This window comes from Pelodiscus sinensis, chromosome 8 (assembly GCF_049634645.1).
Source record: "Pelodiscus sinensis isolate JC-2024 chromosome 8, ASM4963464v1, whole genome shotgun sequence".
In the NCBI taxonomy this organism is placed as follows: Eukaryota; Metazoa; Chordata; order Testudines; family Trionychidae; genus Pelodiscus; species Pelodiscus sinensis.
In genome coordinates, this window is record NC_134718.1 from 65,783,414 (window position 1) to 65,804,940 (window position 21,527).

General features: G+C 46.4%; 1 protein-coding gene across 1 annotated transcript in view; it reads left to right on the top strand.

Annotated features, from left to right (window-relative positions):
• The window catches only part of LOC102448215 (guanylate cyclase 2G-like), a 41,799-nt gene extending 20,872 nt beyond the window's left edge, over positions 1-20,927 (top strand). The window contains exons 13-20 of the mRNA XM_006135026.3: positions 5,447-5,624; positions 7,056-7,196; positions 8,445-8,637; positions 9,978-10,152; positions 12,379-12,477; positions 13,353-13,444; positions 15,749-15,855; positions 18,632-20,927. Of these exons, the coding sequence (XP_006135088.2) occupies positions 5,447-5,624; positions 7,056-7,196; positions 8,445-8,637; positions 9,978-10,152; positions 12,379-12,477; positions 13,353-13,444; positions 15,749-15,832 (962 nt within the window). The 3' untranslated portion in view covers positions 15,833-15,855; positions 18,632-20,927. The remainder of the gene's footprint in view (positions 1-5,446; positions 5,625-7,055; positions 7,197-8,444; positions 8,638-9,977; positions 10,153-12,378; positions 12,478-13,352; positions 13,445-15,748; positions 15,856-18,631) is intronic.
• The last annotated feature ends 600 nt before the right edge of the window (positions 20,928-21,527 follow it).

Here is a 21,527-nt window from a genome sequence, read left to right on the forward strand (position 1 = left end):
TAACGAGGAGTTCTGTGGCACCTTAAAGACTGATGAAGTGGGTTTTACCCAAGAAAGCTCATGATTCTATATATTTTTGTTAGTCCCTAAGGGCACATCTACACGGCAGCGTTATTTTGAAATAATGAGGTGAGAGTCTATACAGCAATATTCCATTCTGGAATATTAAACCCTCATTGAATGAGGAATAATGCCTATTTCAAAATAGGGTGTGTGTGTGTGTACAGTGCAGCTGTGATTATTTCGAAACAAATGGCCTCCAAGGATTCTCACAGTTGCCTTGGTAGCCACTCTGTCCACACCCCTCAGAACTCTATAGTTTCCCTTCTTGTGCATGCTTTAAAGGTGCAGTCACAGGAGAAAGGGTTTGTGGCACAAGGAAGGTCCTGACAGCCCTGCGCCACACACCAGCATCCTGTCACTGCTTTCCCTGATGCCATCTGTGACCCCTGAACTCCCACTGAGCCCTCCACAGCTGCAAGCGAGCCGGCAGCTAGCTCTGAAGCTTCTGCCCGGGGACGGAAGAGGAGAGCCCCTTCCTGGTCTAGTGCGGAGATCCTGGATCTCATCGACAGGGCTCGACAATTAGGGCAATCTGCTCGCCCGTGGCGAGTAGATTTTAGCCCGGCATGGTGCTGCAGCGCGATCGGCGCATACACAGTGTGCCAAACCGCGTGGCTGGCGAGCAGCGCTCGTCAAGCCCTGCTCATTGAGGTCTGGGGAGAGGAGGCTAACCTCCAAGTATCGCCACACCACATGCAGGAATTCAGATGCTTAAGGCTGGATGGCCACTAGCCTGGGCCAGAAGGGCCACGTGCACCCAGGAGCAGGTGTGCATGAAAATGAAAAAACCTTAAGCAAGCCCACACGATGGCCAGGGAGCTGAATCCCCACTCTGGGGCAGCAACCAGTTATGCTTCTTTTATGAGCAGCTGCACCGCATCCTGAGAGGGGGATCGGTCCCTCTCCCCCCACTTGTCATGGACTCTGGTCTGGAGATATCCATTGTGAGCGTCCCAGAGGGCGGGGCTGTGGACGAGGAGGAGATGGAGAAGAAGGAGGCCAGCACTGACATCATGACTGCCAGCCAGGAACTTATCCTGTCTCTGGAGCCGGTACCCCCCTTCCGGGATGTCTCCCAGGGTTCGGACAAAGCCGGGGAAGGCCTATGAGGTGAGTTCCATTACTTTCCCTAAATACATGGGTGGGCGATGAAGGGCTGCACACTCCTCGCATGGCCATCTCAGCCTGGGGAATTGCACAGCAGCCTGTGCACGTGGGTGCACGTGGAGCACCAGTCCAGATAGATAGCCGCATGAGGCTGCCACAAAGGAACCAGTCACTCTTTCTCACAGGGTTCCAGCACAGACCTGCTTTTCTTGCGACTCTGTGGTGGGACACCTTCCCACCACAAGCCACCACTAAGGAGAAGGGGGTCAGGGAAACAGACAGAAGTACCGCGCATGGGCACACACCTGCACTCTCGGGACAGCATCTGCTCCCGGGCAAATGCAGCAAGGCGGAGGACAAAGCCCCTGCTTGGGAACCTGCTGGGAGGAAGGAAGAGAAGGGGACCCCAGGAGTACCCTCCCCAGCAAACAGTGTCTGCCATTCACACACACACGTCCCCCAGCACCCTCCCCGCCTCCTCCAGCAGGCAGAAGTCCTCTCCCTGTGGGAAGCTGCCATTGCCAGCCCTGGCATGTGCACAGCATAGAGGGAAGGTGAGCTACCCCATTACCCCACTCCTGCCTGGCGGGCACCTTCCCATGCCTGCTTGTCCCAGGATGTGGGAGCAATGAGGCTCCCTGGGACGTCCGTGACCCTGCAGGCCACAGGTGGCTTTGCTCAAAGCACATCGCCATCATCTGAACCGAGACCTTTCAGTGTCGGCTCAGAGATGAGGTCTGGGCTTCATGCACAGTATCTCCTGGGGTGACTGCCCTTCTCACTTTTCATCACAGCTGGACCAGCTGCGCGTGAGGCGGGTCCCCCACTTCCCGGGCCAGCCTCCCGATCTCACTACTGCAGACGACCCCAGGATGACCTGGAGGGGAAACACATCGCCTGCCTGTGCGCCCTGCAGCGATGTTTTGAGAGGCAGGAGCAGTGGTTGGCTGGTGGGAGCGGTCCCAACAGAACTGCAGCATCTGCACAGCATAAACCGCTGCCGTCGACCACCTGGTCACCGTGATTGAGCGGTTCAGCATCCACCTCCCCGCACCTTCTCCTTCCCAAGTTCCCTCCCACTCCCGCTCCTGTCCCTGCCTCTGCCTCTCCAGCTTCTCCTCCTATCCCCACTGCGGCCACCAAGGGCCTTCCACCCGAGGTAGGCACCAGTCCCAGCTCCATCCCTGAGCCTCTCTTCCCTCCTCCCCCCGCTTCCCATATTATTTTCCCAGTCCCACCTCAGTTATATTTCCCCCAAATAAATATCACAGAGAGTTTCTTATTCCAAAGCAAAAAGTCTGGTTTCTTTGGTTTACAGGGGAAGGTGGGACGAGGGGGCAGGGGAAGGGAAGGGTGTGGGAGGAAAGGCACAGAGAGGCAATGCAGATGACCCTTGTGGGGAGGCCCTGGGCAGAGTGTCATAGTCGGTCTTGTCTGAAACTCTCCCTCAGGGCCCCCAGGATGCACACAGCCCCCTGATGGGCTTGCCAGATGGCAGCCATGCGCAGCTGTTCAAAGGCCCTGGCCTACTGGTGTCCCGTTGCCAGAAGCGGCAGTGCCCAGTGTGCAGGAGAGGGCAGGAGGGCCTGTGCTGCCTGTGCAGCCCATGGAGAGAGGTGAGGAGGTGCCCCAGAGAGATCTGGGGGTTCTATTCCTGCAGAGCCACGTGGGCAGCCTGCAGGAACTGTGCCAGGAGGTGGGGCAGGAGGTCTAAGAGCTGGCAACTGCTTTCCAGCAGGTCTGGCTCCATGGCTGCAGTGCTGTGGCCTCCACAAGGGAAACCAGTGAGAAGAGTTTGCTGTCCCGCAAGGAAATAGGCAATGGAGAGGAGGCTGAGACAAGGCTATCGAGGGGAGCCCCTTTAAGCACGAGCCTCAGGCAGCAGCTCCAGGAAGTGAGCTCTGTCCGGATGCCCTGTCTGCTTTAAGTGCTTCAGTGCGGAGGGGCTTAAATGCAATTCAGCCGCCAATCAGAGTGGACGCGCTATTTCAACATATCTCTGCGCTATTTCGATGGCCAGTTGTAGTGTGGCTGAGCTATTTAGAAACAGCCATTTTGGGAGCTGTTATTCTGAAATAGTTTATTTCAAAATAAGCGCGTAGTGTACACATACCCTTAGGTGCTACAAGATTACTCGTTGTTTTTAAAGTTACAGACTAACATGGCAACCTCTCTGAGATTTATTTGGGCATAAGCTTTTGTGGGTAAAAACCAGGCCATCAGAAGCATTGGAGTGGTAATTTACAGAGGCAGGGATATAGATATCGGTACTAGTGTATCAAAACATGGAGTTATCCAGTGTAGGACCACTGTGAATGAAGGGACTCCGTGTGTGGGCTCAGCTACATCCACCCTGACCGAATTGGCCTTGGTAACACTATTCCTACACTGGATAAGTAGCTCTTTTCTTTGGGTATCCCTGCCTCTGTAATTTTAACTCCAATGCATCTGAGGAAGTGGTTTTTACCTGCAAAAGCTTATGCCCAAATAAATCTTTAAGGTGCCACATGACTCCTTGTTTTTGCAGCTACAGACTAACAGGGCTCCCCCTCTGAGACATATCTTTAATGTTATTTTAGCCAGAGTAGCGAGAGCAGGTTAGCTATTCTGAGTTGAGAATCACAGAGTACCCACATGGTTTGTAGGCAAGGGACTTTTTGTACACTGTGAATGAGGATAGTCACTTGTATCACTGAACTATCTGCTTTTTGAGCATAGACAACTTTGGTCTTTTGGGAAGGCGCACAGGCTTAACTGTATGTATGTTTAAATGATTTTGCAATTTTGCCTAATAAATCCTCAGAATTTAGAATTTAATCTGAGCAAGTGCTTCATAGTGCTTTGCTAACTCGTTATTGATTTCCTGTCACTATTTTTCATTGCTGCCTTCTTTACAACTGAAAAAAGCAATTGCTTTATGTTTGGCTTTGTTTCAAATACAGCAGCAGATGACTTCTCTCGCAAACTCCTATAGTCCGCATATAGTATTTCCTTGAGGGACATTACTCATAGGAAATCCTCTATCTTGTTTGACCTTCTATTGATCTGAATAAATTCCACGTCCTGTAGACTGCTCCGATAATAAGGCTCTACTGCACCTTTTTCTCTGACTCTGTGTGTAAGTGCGTCACAGTGAAGTGTAGTAATTACTCAGCTGAAGTTTGGCCCAATTTAAATACCACACCATTGACATGTTGGAGCTACATATGGCATGTGCCAAGTTACAACAGCTACAGCTCTGAAATCCTTGTGTCTAGGAGGAGATACATCTCTCTTATAGAGCCAAGATTTAGCTTGTAGCTCTAGAGATAGTTTCCCCTAGCACTTCAATGTGAGTACGTTTAGACCCACAGATACTGTCGACAAAGCTTCTGTCGACAAAGAGCGTCTAGACCACATCCAGTTCTGTCGACAAAGCAAGCCACTTTGTCGACATGATAGTGTGGACACAAAGGACATTGTAGATGCAATAATGCCTTTTGTTGACAGAACTCTGTTGACAGAAGGCGTTATTCCTCGTGGAATGAGGTTTACAGCTGTCAACAAAACTGCCGAGTTCTGTCGACGTTATGTCAAGAGAACTCAGCGGCAGTGTAGACGCAGGTATAGTTTTGTCAACAAAAGTCCACTTTTGTCAATAAAGCCCTGTAGTCTAGACACACCCTGTGTGTGAACACAACTGTGGGACGAGACAGGCCACTCCTTCTTGGAAACTGGGCAGCTGCACGCTTTGGATAGAAGAAGCAGACCCTAAGCTTGTCCAGATGAAAGACTGTGATTTGCTCTGACCCTTCTGTGAGGTGCATAAGAGAAAGGGAAGCTCCATTCATTCTTTGTTGGTGTTTTTTTCTCCCTTCAACCTCCTGTATTAAGGACCTGGATAATTTGCTCCAAAGTTAGGGACACCTAATCCAGCCGTTTTTAAACTTTTTTCCTCATGACCCAGCTGAAGAAAATTATTGATGCTCACGACCCAACATAATTTGACTAAAGTCTGGGCTCCAGGGTGGGGCTAAGGAGGAGAGCTTTGGGGTGTAGAAGGGGGCTTCAGCTTGGGGGTGGGTCAAGGCTGTGGCAGGAGGGGCACAGCACAGTCTGCAATGCAGGACAGGCAAGGAGCTGCCTTAGCACCCCCTGATCCCCCGACAATGGGACCCAACCCCCGACATTCCACCGCCCAGCGCTGAGTCGTGACCCGTAGTTGGAAAACCATTGACATAATCCCCCTCCCCTAAAATAATTAATCAACTCAAATCCTGATTGATCACATTTGCAGAGATAATAAACCGACTCCGGGACCCCACTGTGCTGGTCCCACTGCGACCATCCCTGTCGACAGAGAAATGCAGCGAAAGGATCATTGCCATGCTTAGGACTTGTTGGGATGAAGATCCAGGGAGAAGGCCAACATTCTCCTCTGTGAAGAGAGGGTTAAGAGATGCAAGCCCCGAAGGGTGAGTCTTATTTGTCTGTCTGAGAATTATTCCAGATCTACATTGTGGTTTTCATCCAGTGGGCTCCCCAAGTGTTATAGGAATGGTCTCCAATATGTGGGGATTGCTCACATAGCGCTGAAATGTGTCTGCATCAGAGATGGGACGTGGCACCTTTTTAACAGCCCACAGCACCACTGCAGGACAGGTTAGACCAGGGAGATGAAGATGTAGGTTTTCCCCAATAGCTCACCTTTTGGACCTATAAGGATAGCAAAGTTCTGGGCTAGGCTTCCAAGCAAGGTTGTGGAGTACCGTCACTGGAAGTCGGACAAACACCTGTCCGGGAGGATCTAGACTAGTCATGCCTCATCACAAACAGCTGGACTAGACGCCCTCTCAGGGCCTGGCCAGCCAAATATTTCTGTGATTGTATGAATAATGTCCAGCTAAAAGCACAATTCAGGGGTCTCTTGGGCAGTGGGGCATGGTTTACATGGATGCAGTGAACCTAACAGCTAGCCAGTTTTAGAAAAGCTTTTGAAGTTGATTCCAAGGACTGCAGCTCCACTCTATCAATATTTACCTTTTTGAAATCCCATTTTTTCTATTGGTTACATGTTTTTCTTTGCTTTCTTGAGAAAAAGTCCCTTATGGTGGAAATTGTGGGCTATACAGGAGGAATCATTAAACTAATGTTATGCAGAGTTTTATCAAAGTAGGAATTTGAAAAAAGAGGAATTTTTATGCTCTAATCTTTCACTTATAGTATCTTAAGTGATACAGGTAATAGATATGTAAAAAACCCATCAGAGAAAAATATATTTTAGTTGATGGTATCTTTAAATACTTAGCATACAATTACCTACAGAAGAATTTGGCCATAATGACAGATATCACTTTGAGTCTTGCAAGGGACTTGGATTTGATGATCCATCTCAAAATTGTGCCTTCTGTCAGCCAGAGCTCCCAAATACTATGTGGATTTGTCTAGACTTCATGGCTCCGTCAACGGAGCCATGTAAAGTAGTTTACTCGACATAGTCAATGAAGCAGGGATTTAAATAATCCCCTCTTCATTAAAATAAAAATGGCCGCCGCACTGTGCCGACAATCAGCTGATTATTTAAATCCTCGCTTCATTGACTATGTCTAGTAAACTACTTTACATGGTTCCGTCGATGGAGCCATGTAGTCTAGATACACTCTGTGAAAGCATTAGTTCAGTACTAACACTATCTGTAGCATGTCTAGTCTCCATGTCATGAGAGGCCCTAGTGAGGAGTAGCCAAGTATCATAAGTCATTTCTCCTCAATGAACTCTAGATGCTGGAGTGGATCTTTGAGTGGAAATGGAAGTGGAATACAGTTCCCATCAATACTTTGTATTATTTCATGCCATTATGCAAATTTAAAAAATAGATACTGTATTTGTTTGAACAATTCCATTAGCCACATAGGCATCTTGGATAACATGGTAAATAAGCTGGAAACGTATGCCAATCACTTGGAGGAAGTGGTGGAAGAAAGGACAGCCCAGTTGGTAGCAGAGAAGAAAAAGACAGATAAACTTTTGTCAGCTATGCTGCCCAGGTAATCAAACAACCTTTGTATGTTCACAAGTTTGTTGACCATAGAAATTGGTGCAAGACGGAGCCTTGAATGCATGGTGTTTCCCAGGATGCTTTGCAAAGCACTTCAGTAACTTAAGCGCTGGCCGCACAGTCTCTTCTGAAGTAATCGCAAGCTCAACAGTAGCTCACATGCGCACAGCTTTGGAGAAAAGGTCTCATTCTAGTAGAAAACAAATGGATTGTTGCCTCGGGCTTTAACTATTTAATGTTAATTATTTATTAATGATTATTAATTATATTATGATAGTGCCTAGAAGCTACAGTCAGGGACCAGGACCCACTGTGGTAGATGTTATACAAGCACAGAACCAAAAGGCGGTTCTCCCCCCACCCCACCCCAGGAGCTGACAGTCTGAGACAAGAATTTTCAAATTTCATTGCACTGTCACCCCCTTCTGACAACAAACATTATTACACAGCTCCAGGAGGGAGAATGAATCAGCCAAGCCCTGCTACCTTGGGTGGGGGAGCCAGAGCCAAAGCCCAAGCCACACTGCCTAGCAAAGCAGAAACCTAAGGGCTTCCACCCCAGGCCTATAACCTGAGCCCTGCTGCTCAGGGCTGATGTCGTTGGCTTTTGGCAATGGGGCTCATGCTTTGGCCTCCAGCTCCAGCAGTTCTAAGCCAGTCCCAATGATCTCATTACAAAGGGGTTGTGACCCTCTTTCAGGTCCTGACCCACGGTTTTGAGAATTGCTGGTGTAAGACAAAGGACTGTCTCTGGGTACACCAGACATGAGGAGCAGAAGTGAAACAATGAGCCTGAATTGTTCAACATAGGTTGTGGTCTCAGCATGCCAGCTCCCTTCCTCCTTGACAGATATTTTGTGGGGATGGCCTGAATCCATGCTAGCCAACATCATGTAGTGCTCACACCATCTAGTGCTCCACTGACCTTCACCCTCCCATGCCCCTCTGGCAAATGGGAGGTTGTGGCCATTTTTCTCTGTGGCATCTTCTTTCCTCCAGTAGAGGGTCTAATCTGGAGACCTTTTGCCAAAGTGGAAGCTGATATAAACCCAGGGTGAATCCTGGTTTGGGAATTTTTAAGGCAGTCTTGAAAGTGCTTTAAATGGACCATTTGTATTTCCCAAAGGCGCAGGATGTCAAGGCCAAATGGATTTATTCTGAGGTGGGGGGCTAGGGAACAGAGAGAGAGAGATCAAACAAACCTGAGGAAAAAGATCATTTTCTCCTCTTGTCCCAGCTTCATCAGAGAGCAGCTCATTGCGGGGAAGTCCGTGGAGCCTGAGAGTTTTGAGTCTGTGACCATCTTCTTCTCTGATATCGTTGGGTTCACCACTTTGTGTTCCCTCAGCAACCCCCTGCAAGTGGTCAGTCTCCTGAATGACCTGTACAGCCTGTTTGATAACATCATTAAAACCTACGATGTATACAAGGTGAGACACGCTGCTGCCTGCTCATCGGGCAGCGCCATTGCTGGGCCCCGTCCGGCAAGCAGTGTGTTGGCAGAACGTCTATCGAAGTCGAGGGGAGTTTCCTGGAGAGAGAGCCCTCACTGAGTCAGTCTGTAGCTACATGCATCCAAAGCCCCATTAACATCACTGATGTTAGCTCAGTGTCTTGATTAATGGATTCCAAGTCCAGAAGGAAACATCTAGTCTGACCTCCTGTATAGTGTAGGTCAAAGAATTTCCACCAAATAACTCATAGAATGGAGCATTTAGAAAAACAACCAGCCTTGATGGAGAATCCACCATGGTCCTGGGTAAATTGTTCCAATTGTTGATGTTTGAGAGCAGTCATGAATAAAATTCTGTACATGTGTGTGAGTGGGAATGGGAAGTGACTCACAGAACTTCCCTCCCTCTAAGCTGTCTATCTGAATGCCGCCCTGTTTGATAGCAAAAGAGAGGTCTAAGCATCTGATGGATGAATGGTGGCCGGGGAAGATGATTAAATTGGTTGAACATAGGCCCTTTAGACTAGCGACTCTGTGTCACAAAGGATGCCCCAGCAATTGGTCCGATCATTGGAAAAGAGGGACAGACTTAGTGTTTTGGAGCGAGCTTGCAAAAAAGGCGCTCAGGTGTGGTACATGTATAGGAAGGTAGGAGAGTTGATTGTACCCAACAATCATAGCATTAACCACAAAGCCAGCTGCAGAGCACCTTAAAGCAATGATTCTTAAAGCATTCTCCAAACGTAACTCATCCATTTTCAATTAAAAAAAAGACACATCTGGTCTTTAGGTTGCTACGACCATCCTGTTGCAAGGGAAATGGAGCTCAGCAGTTCTGGACTCCATGAACAGTTGCCAACATATACAAAGGGCTGGATAGGACCTCGAAGTCATTGAATCCATTTCTCCCCATGCTGACTATCTTTCTCCAAATCCTATTTAGCACTTAAATTCTACAGTAGGTATCTTCAAAGGTTTATCTTCAAAATGACAGCTACCTATCTACGGATCCTCCAATGAGGCAAGCTGTTTACTAAGTTTAACCCAAGTGTGAACAGGCACAGATGTGAAGAAACTAAGCCAAGGCTTATCAAAGTCAGTGGGTTTCTTTCCTTCCATGTCAAATTACTTTAAATCAGACTCCAAGTCACTTGCCCAGGATCATTCTGCAACACAATGGCAGAACCATGACTAAAATGTAGACAATTTTAACTCCCTCTTTTAAGCTAAGTCCACTCGTTTGCGTGGTCTCTAAGGCTGGCTATTGTTTGCCCTGTGACTCAGATGCCTAAGTGCTTTTTGTTTTCTTTGCTACAGGTTGAAACAATTGGCGATGCCTACATGGTTGCCAGTGGCCTCCCCATCCGCAATGGAATGAAGCACGTGGAGGAAATCGCCACCATGTCTTTGCACTTCCTCAATGCAGTGGTCCCTTTCAAGATAGGGCACATGCCCAAAGATAAGCTGAAACTGCGGATTGGCATTAACACCGGTAAATAGCATGAGTCTCGTCTGCTTCCAATACCGAGGTTTGTTCTCGGTCCCTAGAAACTGAGCCACAAATGCATAATTCACATGTTTGCATCAATGCATAATTCACCTCTGGATGAGTCAAGCATCAGATTAAGAGGAGATTGGAGAGTGATTAGAGATTTGTCCTCCACTCCTAATTCAGCCAAGATTCTCCTTAACCGTAATTTGGATTTTTGCCTGGAGAACTAGTAGCTAAATGTTTGTTTTAATCTTGGGCATGGGATTCATCCTTAACTCGCTGTAGCACATACTGAGCTGTTACAGCATGGCTGTGTCTAGACTGGCAAGTTTTTCCGCAAAATCGTCTGATTTTGTGGAAAAACTTGCCAGCTGTCTACACTGGCCGCTTGATTTTCCGGAAAAGTAATGACGATCTACTGTAAAATCATCAGTGCTTTTCCGGAAAAACTATGCTGCTCCTGTTTGGGCAAAAGTCTTTTTCCAAAAGACTTTTGCGCAAAAGGGCCAGTGTAGACAGCATAGTACTGTTTTCCGCAAAAAAGCCCCGATTGCGAAAATGGCGATCGGGGCTTTTTTGCGGAAAACCGCGTCTAGATTGGCCATGGACACTTTTCTGCAAAAAGTGCTTATGCGGAAAAGCATCCTGCCAATCTAGATGCTCTTTTCCGAAAATGCTTTTAACGGAAAACTTTTCCGTTAAAAGCATTTCTGGAAAGTCATGCCAGTTTAGACGTAGCCCATGAGTCAGGGAGCTGGGTATTCCGGATTCTCTTCACACCTCAGCCATGACTTGCTGTCTGGCCTTGGCAACTTCTGTAACAATTCCATCCTCAGTTTCCCAATCAGCAAGGTGGCAATATTAACATTCAGTGACCTGACAGAATGCTGGGGAGATTAATTAGTTTTTATTTTAAATGCTTTGAGATCCTTGGCTGAAAGGTGCTATAGAACTGTAAAACATGAATTTACAACTCTTAGAACTACTTACAACACTCTTATCTGTGTTTGTAAATCACTGCGTACGTGTGCAGTGCTATGTAAATCACTTTATAATGATTCTATTAGTGTTGGGCTTCTGCAGTACTCATCTAAAGAATGACACCTGCGTTCCCCGTTGGTGCTTTCTGTTTCCTGTTCAACCATAGCTTGGAGTCTATGCTAACAGATGCGTTTGTGGCGAAACTCAATGCAGCACATTCCAGCAAAATCATTTCGAAGTGCATTTCAGTGGTAGGACTGGTCATCCCACAAATATTGGCCTAAAACTATCATGCGGCCTCCTATTAGAGTGAATAGGATCTAATTCCTAGAGCAGAGCAACGTGTCTCAGATGAATGCTTTATTTGCTGAAAAAAACGGTTTTGAACAACATGAAACATACTCACAAACTGGACACAAATTTGCAGATTCGTTTCATCTGCAAAAATGGAAGAGGAGGCCACATCCCCTTTACCATTTTAGCTTACTGGGCAGGGCAGTCACCTGGGGTGAGGGAGGCCTAGGTTCTCAAACAGAGGTCAGGAAGAAATCTCTCCTATGGGCAGCTTATTACACAACTCCCTGCTGCTATAGAACTCATAGTCTGAAACATCTGGTATTGGTAGAGTCCAGATGTTGTTGCATACATGGACCACTGGTTTGCTCCTGCATGGCAATTTCTATGTTCTTTTCTCATGGTGTTTCAGTGAGAATTGTAAATGTTAAAATAAAAGAGGGAAATAATTGTATTAAAATGAAAGCATTCGGATGAGTTTCATCTCTAATAACACAACTAAGCATTTCTATGATCTTTAAATAAATCCTAGCTCTTTTTCCCTCCATTGATCACAAAGAGCCTTTCAAAGAGGTCACTGTTACTATCCCCATTGTACAGATGCCTCGTGAGATTAAGCGACTCATCCCAGTTAGAACATATTTGTACACAAAATCGTTTTTATAGCAGCAGTCAGATTAGCTAGGGAACATTGCTGTGTTCGCTGTTGTGAAAACTGAGACTAAAAGTCATGAGTTGCGAACATCAAAAATGTTAGTTGGTATCAGAGAGGGGATTAGAACTGAGGGGTTACACGTACCCAGGCTTGGGATCCACGTAGGAGACGGACACTCTCTCATTTAAACTGCTTCTCCAATGGCTGGCTAGGAGTCTGAGTGCGAGGCAAAATTGCTTTGCACGACACTTTCTGATTTGATAGCTTCATGGTTTGTACTTTGTTTTGTACTTTAGGACCTGTTGTGGCAGGCGTGGTGGGAATCACAATGCCACGGTACTGTCTGTTTGGAGACACTGTTAACATGGCTTCAAGGATGGAAAGCACCAGTTTGCGTAGGTATCATTTATGATGAGTTTGTAGTCATCCTGCATGACACTTTTTTTAACTTGTTTGTGTCAAAACTTTGCCATGCAATGCTGTGATGGACCACTCTGATGAACTCTAGGGTTCTTACATCTAAGATCATTTCAGATAACAACAACTAATTCTTATATAAGGCTTTGTTATCACCAGATCTCAGAGCACTTTACAAAGGAGATCAGAATCATTATCCTCATTTTACTGTGGGGCAAAATAAAGGATGGAGAGGTGAAGTGACTTGACCCAGGGCACCCAACTGACGTGGGCCAGAGTTAGGAATATACCCCAGATTCTCCTGAGTTCCAGATCATTGCTCTGTCCACATTGTTCACAACCAGTTGGAAGGTCTAATCTTTGAAGAACCTAAAATGAACACGGTATTTTTTATGTTTGTTACTGCCCTCAGACACACATGACCGTGTGTCATAGACCTTCTACACAGAGAAACCTTTGCTTGCTCATTTCTTCTCCTGATGATGCCAGGGGGCTGTGAATGACCACATTGTGCAGCATAGTGATAACTGCAAAGATGTAGATAGCTATGGACATTATAAGACCAAATATTAAAAGAGCAAGTTTGAGGTTTATATAATAAACACCTTGCTTTTGCCCTGGAGACCATCACTGTCAAGTGACTTCATTTTAAATGGAGTCAGACTAAAAACCAAAATCTTAATTACAAACCCTTCTGAACAGGAGGAAAGATTCAGGCCAGAAATGAAATGCCACCTTATGGACGCTAAACATTAACTTCTACACAGATTGATCCTGCCTCATTAACTAATTACTCCTCCCCAGCCAGCCATGCACCTTTCTAACACAACTAAACCAATGTATTTTGCTGTAGCTCTCCGAATCCATGTCTCCACCACCACCGCTAATGCCTTGCAATCCATCGGCGGGTATGACTTGCAAGAAAGAGGGACCATAACAGTAAAGGTATGAACGTTGAGAGTGCAGATGGGAGCCTATCATGCCAAGGAGGTAGATTTCATATACTAATGGGGGAATTTGCAAGGATGTACAATGGAAGCAGATTCACAGAACATGGATATGAACTGATATTAATGCATGCATGTATAAACACCACACATACAGAGGTGTTCGGTACTATGGAGTGACATAAGCACATAAGAACGGCCGTACTGAGTCAGACGAAAGGTCCATCTAGCCCAGTATCCTGTCTGCTGACAGTGGCCAGCACCAGGTGCCCCAGAGAGGGTGGACCGAAGACAATGATCAAGCGATTTGTCTCCTGCCATTCCTCTCTAGCCTCTGACAAACAGAGGCCAAGGACACCATTTTATCCCCTGGCTAATAGCCTTTTATGGACCTAACCTCCTTTTAGCCTTTTATGGACTTAGATCAGACACCTCTATTATGATAACCATCTGCCTAAATAGGACTCCATGCTGTGAAGTCGTGTTCTCGCAGCCCTTTTAGCACCTCACACCCGTGGATTCTGGGCGTTGTCCTTACCGTCATGCTCTATGTTGATATTACAGTGCTTTGTTACCGTGGTGTCCAACCCGTTCTGAAGCAGTAGCCACAATAGTGGCTAGTGCTGTAACATTATTCTGAAAATGTAAATAATGTTGTGAGCCAACTAGCCACACTCAGCCGGCCAAATAGCCACATGTGACACGTGGCTTGTGCGTTGGACACCACGGCTTTATGACTTATGTTGCTAGAGTGCCTTGAGTAAAGGTCTGTGGCCTCCTCGTGCTGGCCTCTGTACCAAACTATAACCAAGAGAAGTTTCTGCTCCCAGGTCACAGTAAAACTTGCCAGAAGTTTTCCAATGGATCAGTTTCATTGGAAAATACCCATTTCCCAATCAAGAATATTTGACCAAACTAATTGGTGTTCCAGGGTCCATGGCTCTGGGGCAGCTCTGCTATGCAGACTGCTCTAGGGCCAGGGAACCCTTAGCTTCCACGTGGACAGCCCTAGGACCCAGCTGATCAGGGAGTCTGGAAGGCCTGGGGTCTCCTGCCTCAGAGCTGTTCCCATGGGGGGCTTGTCCTGCAGCCACAGACACTGGGAGTCTAGGCATTTGTGTCAGTTTCATGAGTGCAGTAGGAATTTCAATCAACAGCAGCCAAGGTTTCAGGCAGAGCTGCTCTTAGAGGGCACGTCGACACAGCAGGGCAGAAGTCGAATCAAGATACCCAACTTCAGTATTGTCAATTGCGTAGCTTAGATCGCAATAGCTTCATTTGGCTGTAGGCGCTGTCTACACAGCAGGAAGGTGAAGGGTGAACATTCTTCCTTCGACTTCCCTTATTCCTCATGAAATGAGGGTTACCGTGAGTCGTCATTATTTCGAAATAATGGCTTGCTGTGTAGATGCACTCTTTCTCATTTCGGAATAATGTCAGATGCTGTGTAGACATACCCAAAGGGGGGAAGTCGGGACGGCTGGCTTGGGCACCAGCATTGAAGGGCACTTGGTCATTGCGTTTGAGGGTGCTAAATCCCTGGAGACAGGGAGGCAGTTGGTTTAATTATGTTTTAGCTTTTGGAGATTTTATGGTACTTTTTCAGTATGGGGGACACGGAAAAGGTTTGCCATCCTGTGTGACAAAATGCCTCTGGGTGGCTGTGGTTTCAGGGCATCTATTTCATTTTGAAAACCCCACATGTGGACATTTCCCAAATGGTTCCTTCCCCAAGGCTGTGTCCAGACTCAGGGGTTTTTTCGGGAAAAGTAGCCTTTTCCCGAAAAAACTTCCCCTGCATCCAGACTCAAGCCGCGTTCTTTCGAAATTATTTCGAAAGAACGCGGCTTTTCTTTCGATGGCGGTAAACCTCGTTTCACGAGGAAGAACGCCTTCTTTCGAAAGTTCCTCTTTCGAAAGAAGGCGTTCTTCAATGTAAATAGGGCTTCCTCGAAAGAGAGCATCCAGACTCGCTGGGTGCTCTCTTTCGAAAAAGCGGATTGCTCTTTCGAAAGATCCGCCTGCAGTCTAGACGCGATCTTTCGAAAGAGGCTCTTTCGAAAGATGCTTTTGAAAGAGCCTCTTTCGAAAGAAGCCTGCAGTCTAGACATAGCCCAAGAGCCCCAGGTTGGGGGACACTTTGAAAAATTTGGAACCAAACCTAATTCTGAAATTTCAAATTTTCTCAGCACCCAGAAATTCCTAGTTTGGGCCAGCTGTACTTACCATCACTGTGGGTTTTCTTCCCCCTTGCCCCCAGATTTCTTTGTGCAACTCCACTTTCATTTCTTTCTGTTGTCAGGGGAAAGGAGAGCACAGAACGTTTTGGTTAAAAGGAAAAGATGGCCTTCACTTGTCTCTCCCGGAGCTCAGTGACAATTTATAAGCTTGTCGAAGGACACTTTGCAGGTAAGACACTGGTAAGATTTCTGTAGGGAACAGTGTTAAATCCATGCTGATAATGTAGTTATACAGTTGAAGGATTGGAGAAGTGATCTAACATGTGGGTCTGTTGAAGAAAACTCAGAGTATAGATGTAGCCCCAGAGACAATAATGAGTTTGTTCAACAGTCTAAGCTAAGAGTCACTTGGCTTTTAGCTCATGCAGTTGAGGTGCATGCACTAAGCTCCAAAGGTCCCAGGTTTGATTCCATCAGAACGCACCCACCATCACATGGCCCGTGTGCACAGCATCTGAGTCTCTTAAAGCTCCCAATTCTAAAACTGTACTTTAACTCTCAATCCCTGATCATGACGAAAATGGCAGTTGTTGCAGATGCACCCGAAGACATCTCCATTAAAACTGATGAGAAATTCTCCATTGAAATCAATGCTGGATATGACCTTTGGTACATAAGAAGCAGAGGGAATCAAACTGTTCTTTGCATATTCACTGGGCAAAATTCAATTCTGTCATAAACAGATGATATAAGTAAGATTTATATGAGCGATTCATTTGGCTGACTGCCTTTCCCATGTAAGGGTTATTTAATTTGATGCATTAAAACCTTGGCAAATCCTATAAATACGCACAGGAAATGCCCTTCCAAAGGGGATGCAGTTCTATATCTTCCTATTTAGGATCCCTCAGTAGTGAACTAGAAGGCAAGACAGAGAATATGTTGCAATCCTGTGCAGTGTAGTGTTTGTGGGGAGAAAAACATTTTCACCACTTGTAAGTTCATAATGCATTCAAATGCAAAGCTCCCAAAAACATGGTGGAGAGACAACACGTGTGCTTTTCCAAAGCTTTATACCATTAGTTAGGAAGCAAAACACTCAGACAGTTTTGTAGGAAACATTTGCTGTGCTGTGGCACATTAAGGATGTGGAGACTGGCATTTTTCTTCTCAAAATACTTTTGTGTTTTGGTTGAGATATAAACCCCCAAAGGCCAGATCTTCTGATCCGCAAAGGGCCTTTTTGTATTGTACTGGTGACTCCTAGTGATCACAAATTGCCAGTGAAGAATCCTCCCTGTTCGAGAGAGCTCTCCACTTGGGTACACCGGTTTCCCTTTCCCATGCAGAGCAAGGGGAATGAAGGGAAGTGGGTGAATTGGGGAGAGGAAGAAGCATAGCAAAGCAGAGCTCTGCTATACCTAATCCTCCTCTGATGTAAGGTCCATTTTACCAAGAACAGGCAGTTCTTAAATGAGGGAGCCACTGTGACTGTTAATCTCCACAACGGCTGAGTACAGCTAAGCTGTAATGAAGAATTAGAACTATCCTAAATTCCTAGGTGAGGTGGCTGTGCTCTTCTATGTCACATTCTATCCAGGCGTGGACTGAGGTAAATTAATTCTTATAACATGTGAAGAGCCCAGTCCTAAAGTGCTGATGTGGCCCAAACCTTTCTTGGCTTTGGTGAGCGAAACTCCCACACCTGGACAGTAGAATTGGTACCGTTTTTTCGTCCATCTGTCAAACAGTTTGGGATCTTTCTGGAGGAAAGATGGGCTGGCCCTTTAAGGATATGGACTCAGCCCTGCCTTTCCTTTGTCACCAGGTGTCTGGTGATGAGTTTGAGCGTCAGCCAATGCTTGGGTCAAGTAACCAGGCATCACATGATAGTGGTCGGTTGGCACAGCTTCCTAGGGAAGAGCCTGCTCCCTCTGAGAGAAGGTGGCCAGGAGCTAGGTCAGGTCTGGGAGAGGGCTCTCCAGGCAAATCCACAGAGAACCTGAAAGAGGTGTCCAGTTCAAAGCGACGTGGGGAGCTAAGAGAGAGAACTGAGGTCCAAACCTCTGAGATCAGAGAATCTGAGGATAACGAGCAGGAAAAAGGTTCCACTCATCAGCCAGAGTGGAGACTTGGCTGGAAGCAACCTGCAGTAGCAGCAGGAGCAGACATCTTAAGAGAAGTAACAACCATCCAGTGAAGAGACTTGAGAACACCTCAGGCAGGAGGAGCTGGGGTTTGGGAAAGAAACCCAGTGAGGGGCTTAACAAACTGGAGTTGGGAGACAGGAGAAATAATAGCAGCTAAAGCAAACCTACTCGTTGCTTTTTTATGATAGTGTTGATGTCTTAATAAATGCAGGCCCCAAGAAGGGGTATTATTAGACGCACTGGGGGTATGCCCACACTAGGAAACTATTTCAAAATAACTAAAATTGATTTAATAACTCCTGAAATAACAAAATCGAAATAGTGTGTCCTTGCTATGGAGAAGCCTCAAAATTAGTCCAAGGAAGGCTCTGTTAATGCTTCGACTTAGAGCCCCAGGAAGCACTGGGGAGAAATTAGTTCAAATGACTCTGGGGAGTAGGTATTTCAAATAGCAGCACCGGCGCGTCCACACTACCACTATTTCAAAATAACTCTTTTGAAATTAACATTATTCCTTGAGGAAATCAGGAATACAGATGTTGAAATAAGCAGCCCGTTACTTCGAAATAACAGGTCTGGTAGTGTGGATGGTGCACTTATAAATTCGATCTAAGGGGAGAGGAATTATGTCTAAATAAAGCCCTAGTGTAGACCAGAACTGGGTGCAGTTTTTGAGAACCCCCCAAAAGGGGAAACTGAGTCAGCAGGCGGGTTGCTTGATGGATCAGGCCTGACTTTGTCAGTCACCCATATAAGAGAAATCCACATTTCCTCTGCTCTGAAAATTGAATCGTACTGTGCCACTTCCTCCTGTGGTTCTTGACACTCCGGATGACCATCACCTTCTCATTGCAGTAGGAGGAACTCATTGCTGGGGCTTTTGATCACAGTGCAAACTGAGGCCATTTCACTGCAACATGGTCTGAATGGAAGACTTACGTGGTAGTTCAACCGTGCACTGACTGATGTGGAGACCAGCATTCAAGACAAACGTCTTCCTGCCCCACCAACCACAGTGGGCCTCAGTCTTCTATCCTGTTGAAAGGTGATCTCTCGTAAATAGTTTGTTGTGAACAACACGGGCTAAAATCTCTTGCCTCCAGCCATGTTCCAGATTGAACCCTCAGATGCTAATAATGCAAATAGCAATTAGTTGGGCATTTCATGGGGAAAGTAACAACCATGTACATTGTGGATGAGCAAAATGAAGATGAAGTGCAGTTTCATTTCTCTGCATTACAGGCCTCACTAAATAATGTACAGATCTTTCCTTGGTCGTTCAGAACACTCCTGGGTTCCCTGAGAATAGCAGCTGGGTCCCTATTGCAGCCCGAACTTCCTGAACCTTCCTGCCTGCTGCTCCAGGCAGGCTGAGTTGCCCCCTTTGGGATAGGGATTGCCTTAGCTGACACTCCCTAAGGATCTGTACATGGATCCGTACATGCATTCACAAGCCCAAACCCAAATCACTTCTGAACTTTGGGGAATGACAGATCCAAGTTCAGATCAGGATCCAAACTTTGTAGCTTGTGTTATGGCCATATGCAGCTGGTGGCATCGGCTAAATCCAGTGGGAGTTATTGGCACTCAGACACTTGGTTCCATAGCCGACAGGGACTGTGGGAATTCTGTGACACACTGAGCTGCCGGGAACATGTGGGAGTGAGACTCAATTCAGGTTAGCAAAGAATAAGGCAATAAATTTGAAACATATTTTATTGGAATTATTTCAGAGTCCCCCCGCATTAGTTTTAGCAGTGTTGACTTTCATGTGCTGCCGTAGTCTATGTAACAGGTTAACACTGAAATTGCATGTTATTTTTAGTGACTAAATATAAGTGCAAATGAATTATTAACAACTATTGTTGCAATCTAATTTTGTTCACAGCTAGAGGCCTCAACCAGCACATGGGCCTCATTGTGGTAGGCTTTGTATGATTACATAGTTTGTGACTGCTCCTGCCCCCAAAGAACCTAGGCTATGTTTACACTGCTGACTTCTTGCTCAAGAACTTTTTGCGGAAGAGATCTTCCGCAAAAAGTTCTCATGCAGGAGCGCATTCACACTGACATGCTTTTGCACAAGAGAGCATCCATACTGCCATGGATGCTCTTGCACAAGAAAGCTCTGATGGTCACAGAATGGCCATCAAAGAACCTGTGCTTTTTCCAATAGGGGTTTCTTGTGGAAGAAACCCCTCTTGTCCGTCCACACACTCCTTTTTGCGCAAGAGCTCTTGTGCAAAAAGGCTTATTCTTCATAGAAAGAAGAATAACTCTTGTGCAAAAAGCCCTGTCTACTGACTGTATTTTTTCTTGCACAAAACGCGCGTATAGTGTGGATGCTCCGCGAGTTTTTTGTATGAAAACGGCTGGTTTTGCACAAAAACTCTTCAGTGTAGATGTAGCTCTAGAGTCAGACAAGACATATCAAACAGTCAGGAGTAGTTTGAGGAGGGCTGTGGCAGCTGGCGCCCCAGGCGGAACGCGCGATCGGCACCCCCGCCTGTAGGGCCGTCAATGGATTGACGTCATCATTGGGCACCCTGGGCACCCCGTTGAAGGCGGCGCCCTAAGCAGTGGCCGAGTCCGCCTATAGCCACGGGCCGCCCCTGCAAACAGTTGCAGCTGGGAGGGAGTGGGGCAGAAGAATGGAGGAATCATAACAGAATATTACAGCATCAGTAGCAATGATCTCAATAAATGAAATGGAGAAAAGGCAAGCACATTAAAATGGCAGCTTGAAAAGGAGGCAGCTTTTCTGGGAATTTAGCAAGGTTCAAAGAGGGACAGGTTGGTTACATAGCTAAGAAAGAACAGAGGTAGGATAGTTAGTGCAAACAAAGTATATTGGAAAGGAGACAGAATCTGATGCTTCAGGCTTTAAACCAAACTCTGACTATTAGGGATTTGGGGCTGACTGGCATGTCAGGCAGATTGCCCCACTTCTCTCTACCATGAGATTTTTTGTCCTTTTGGCTGGAGCATCTGGTCACTGTTGGAGACAGGATACTGGTCTAGGTGGATCTCAGGTCTGATCCAGTCTATTAATGTCTATGTTCTTGTTTCTGTGATGTACTTTCTGTACTGTCTATATAAATATGTGTACTCCAGGTACTGGGATTAATGCAGGCAAATAAAAACACATTCTACCGAGTGTATTCATTTTAGTCTATTTCATCATTATATATATTCTTCCAGTGGGCCAGTAGATGAGTGGCTGATCATTGTATATATAAATAGAAGATGGAAAGACCTGTTAAAAGAATGCTCCTTTCTGGATACTTGCAAGCGTCAATCTAGATTTAAATGTGTCAAGAAATGGGTCTTCCATCACTTCCCATAGAGACACTCTTCCCCTGCCCCCAGCAGAAACTGGCCATGTGCCCGTCTAGGGCAGCTGTGGCCAACCCATGGTTCGCGAGTTACATGCGGCTCTTTCCCCCAAAAGTGTGGCTCATGAAGCCGCTGCTGTGTCCCCTCCCCCAACGGCCACCGGGTCGGCGATTCAAAATGGCACCCAAGATGGCGGCTGTTGACGGGAGCCTGGTGTAGCCAAAAAGCCTACACTTGCTTGCTCCTTAAAGGGGCAGCCTCCTGGGTTTTTTGTTTGTTTGTTTGTTTTTTGCTTGACAATTCGGGGGGGGGGGGCTTTCCTTTTTTTGCTTGACAATGCTGGTGCGGCTCTTTGTATTTTTTCCGCCACTGTTTCAGCTTTCTTTGTTAAATGGGTTGGCCACCCCTACTCTGG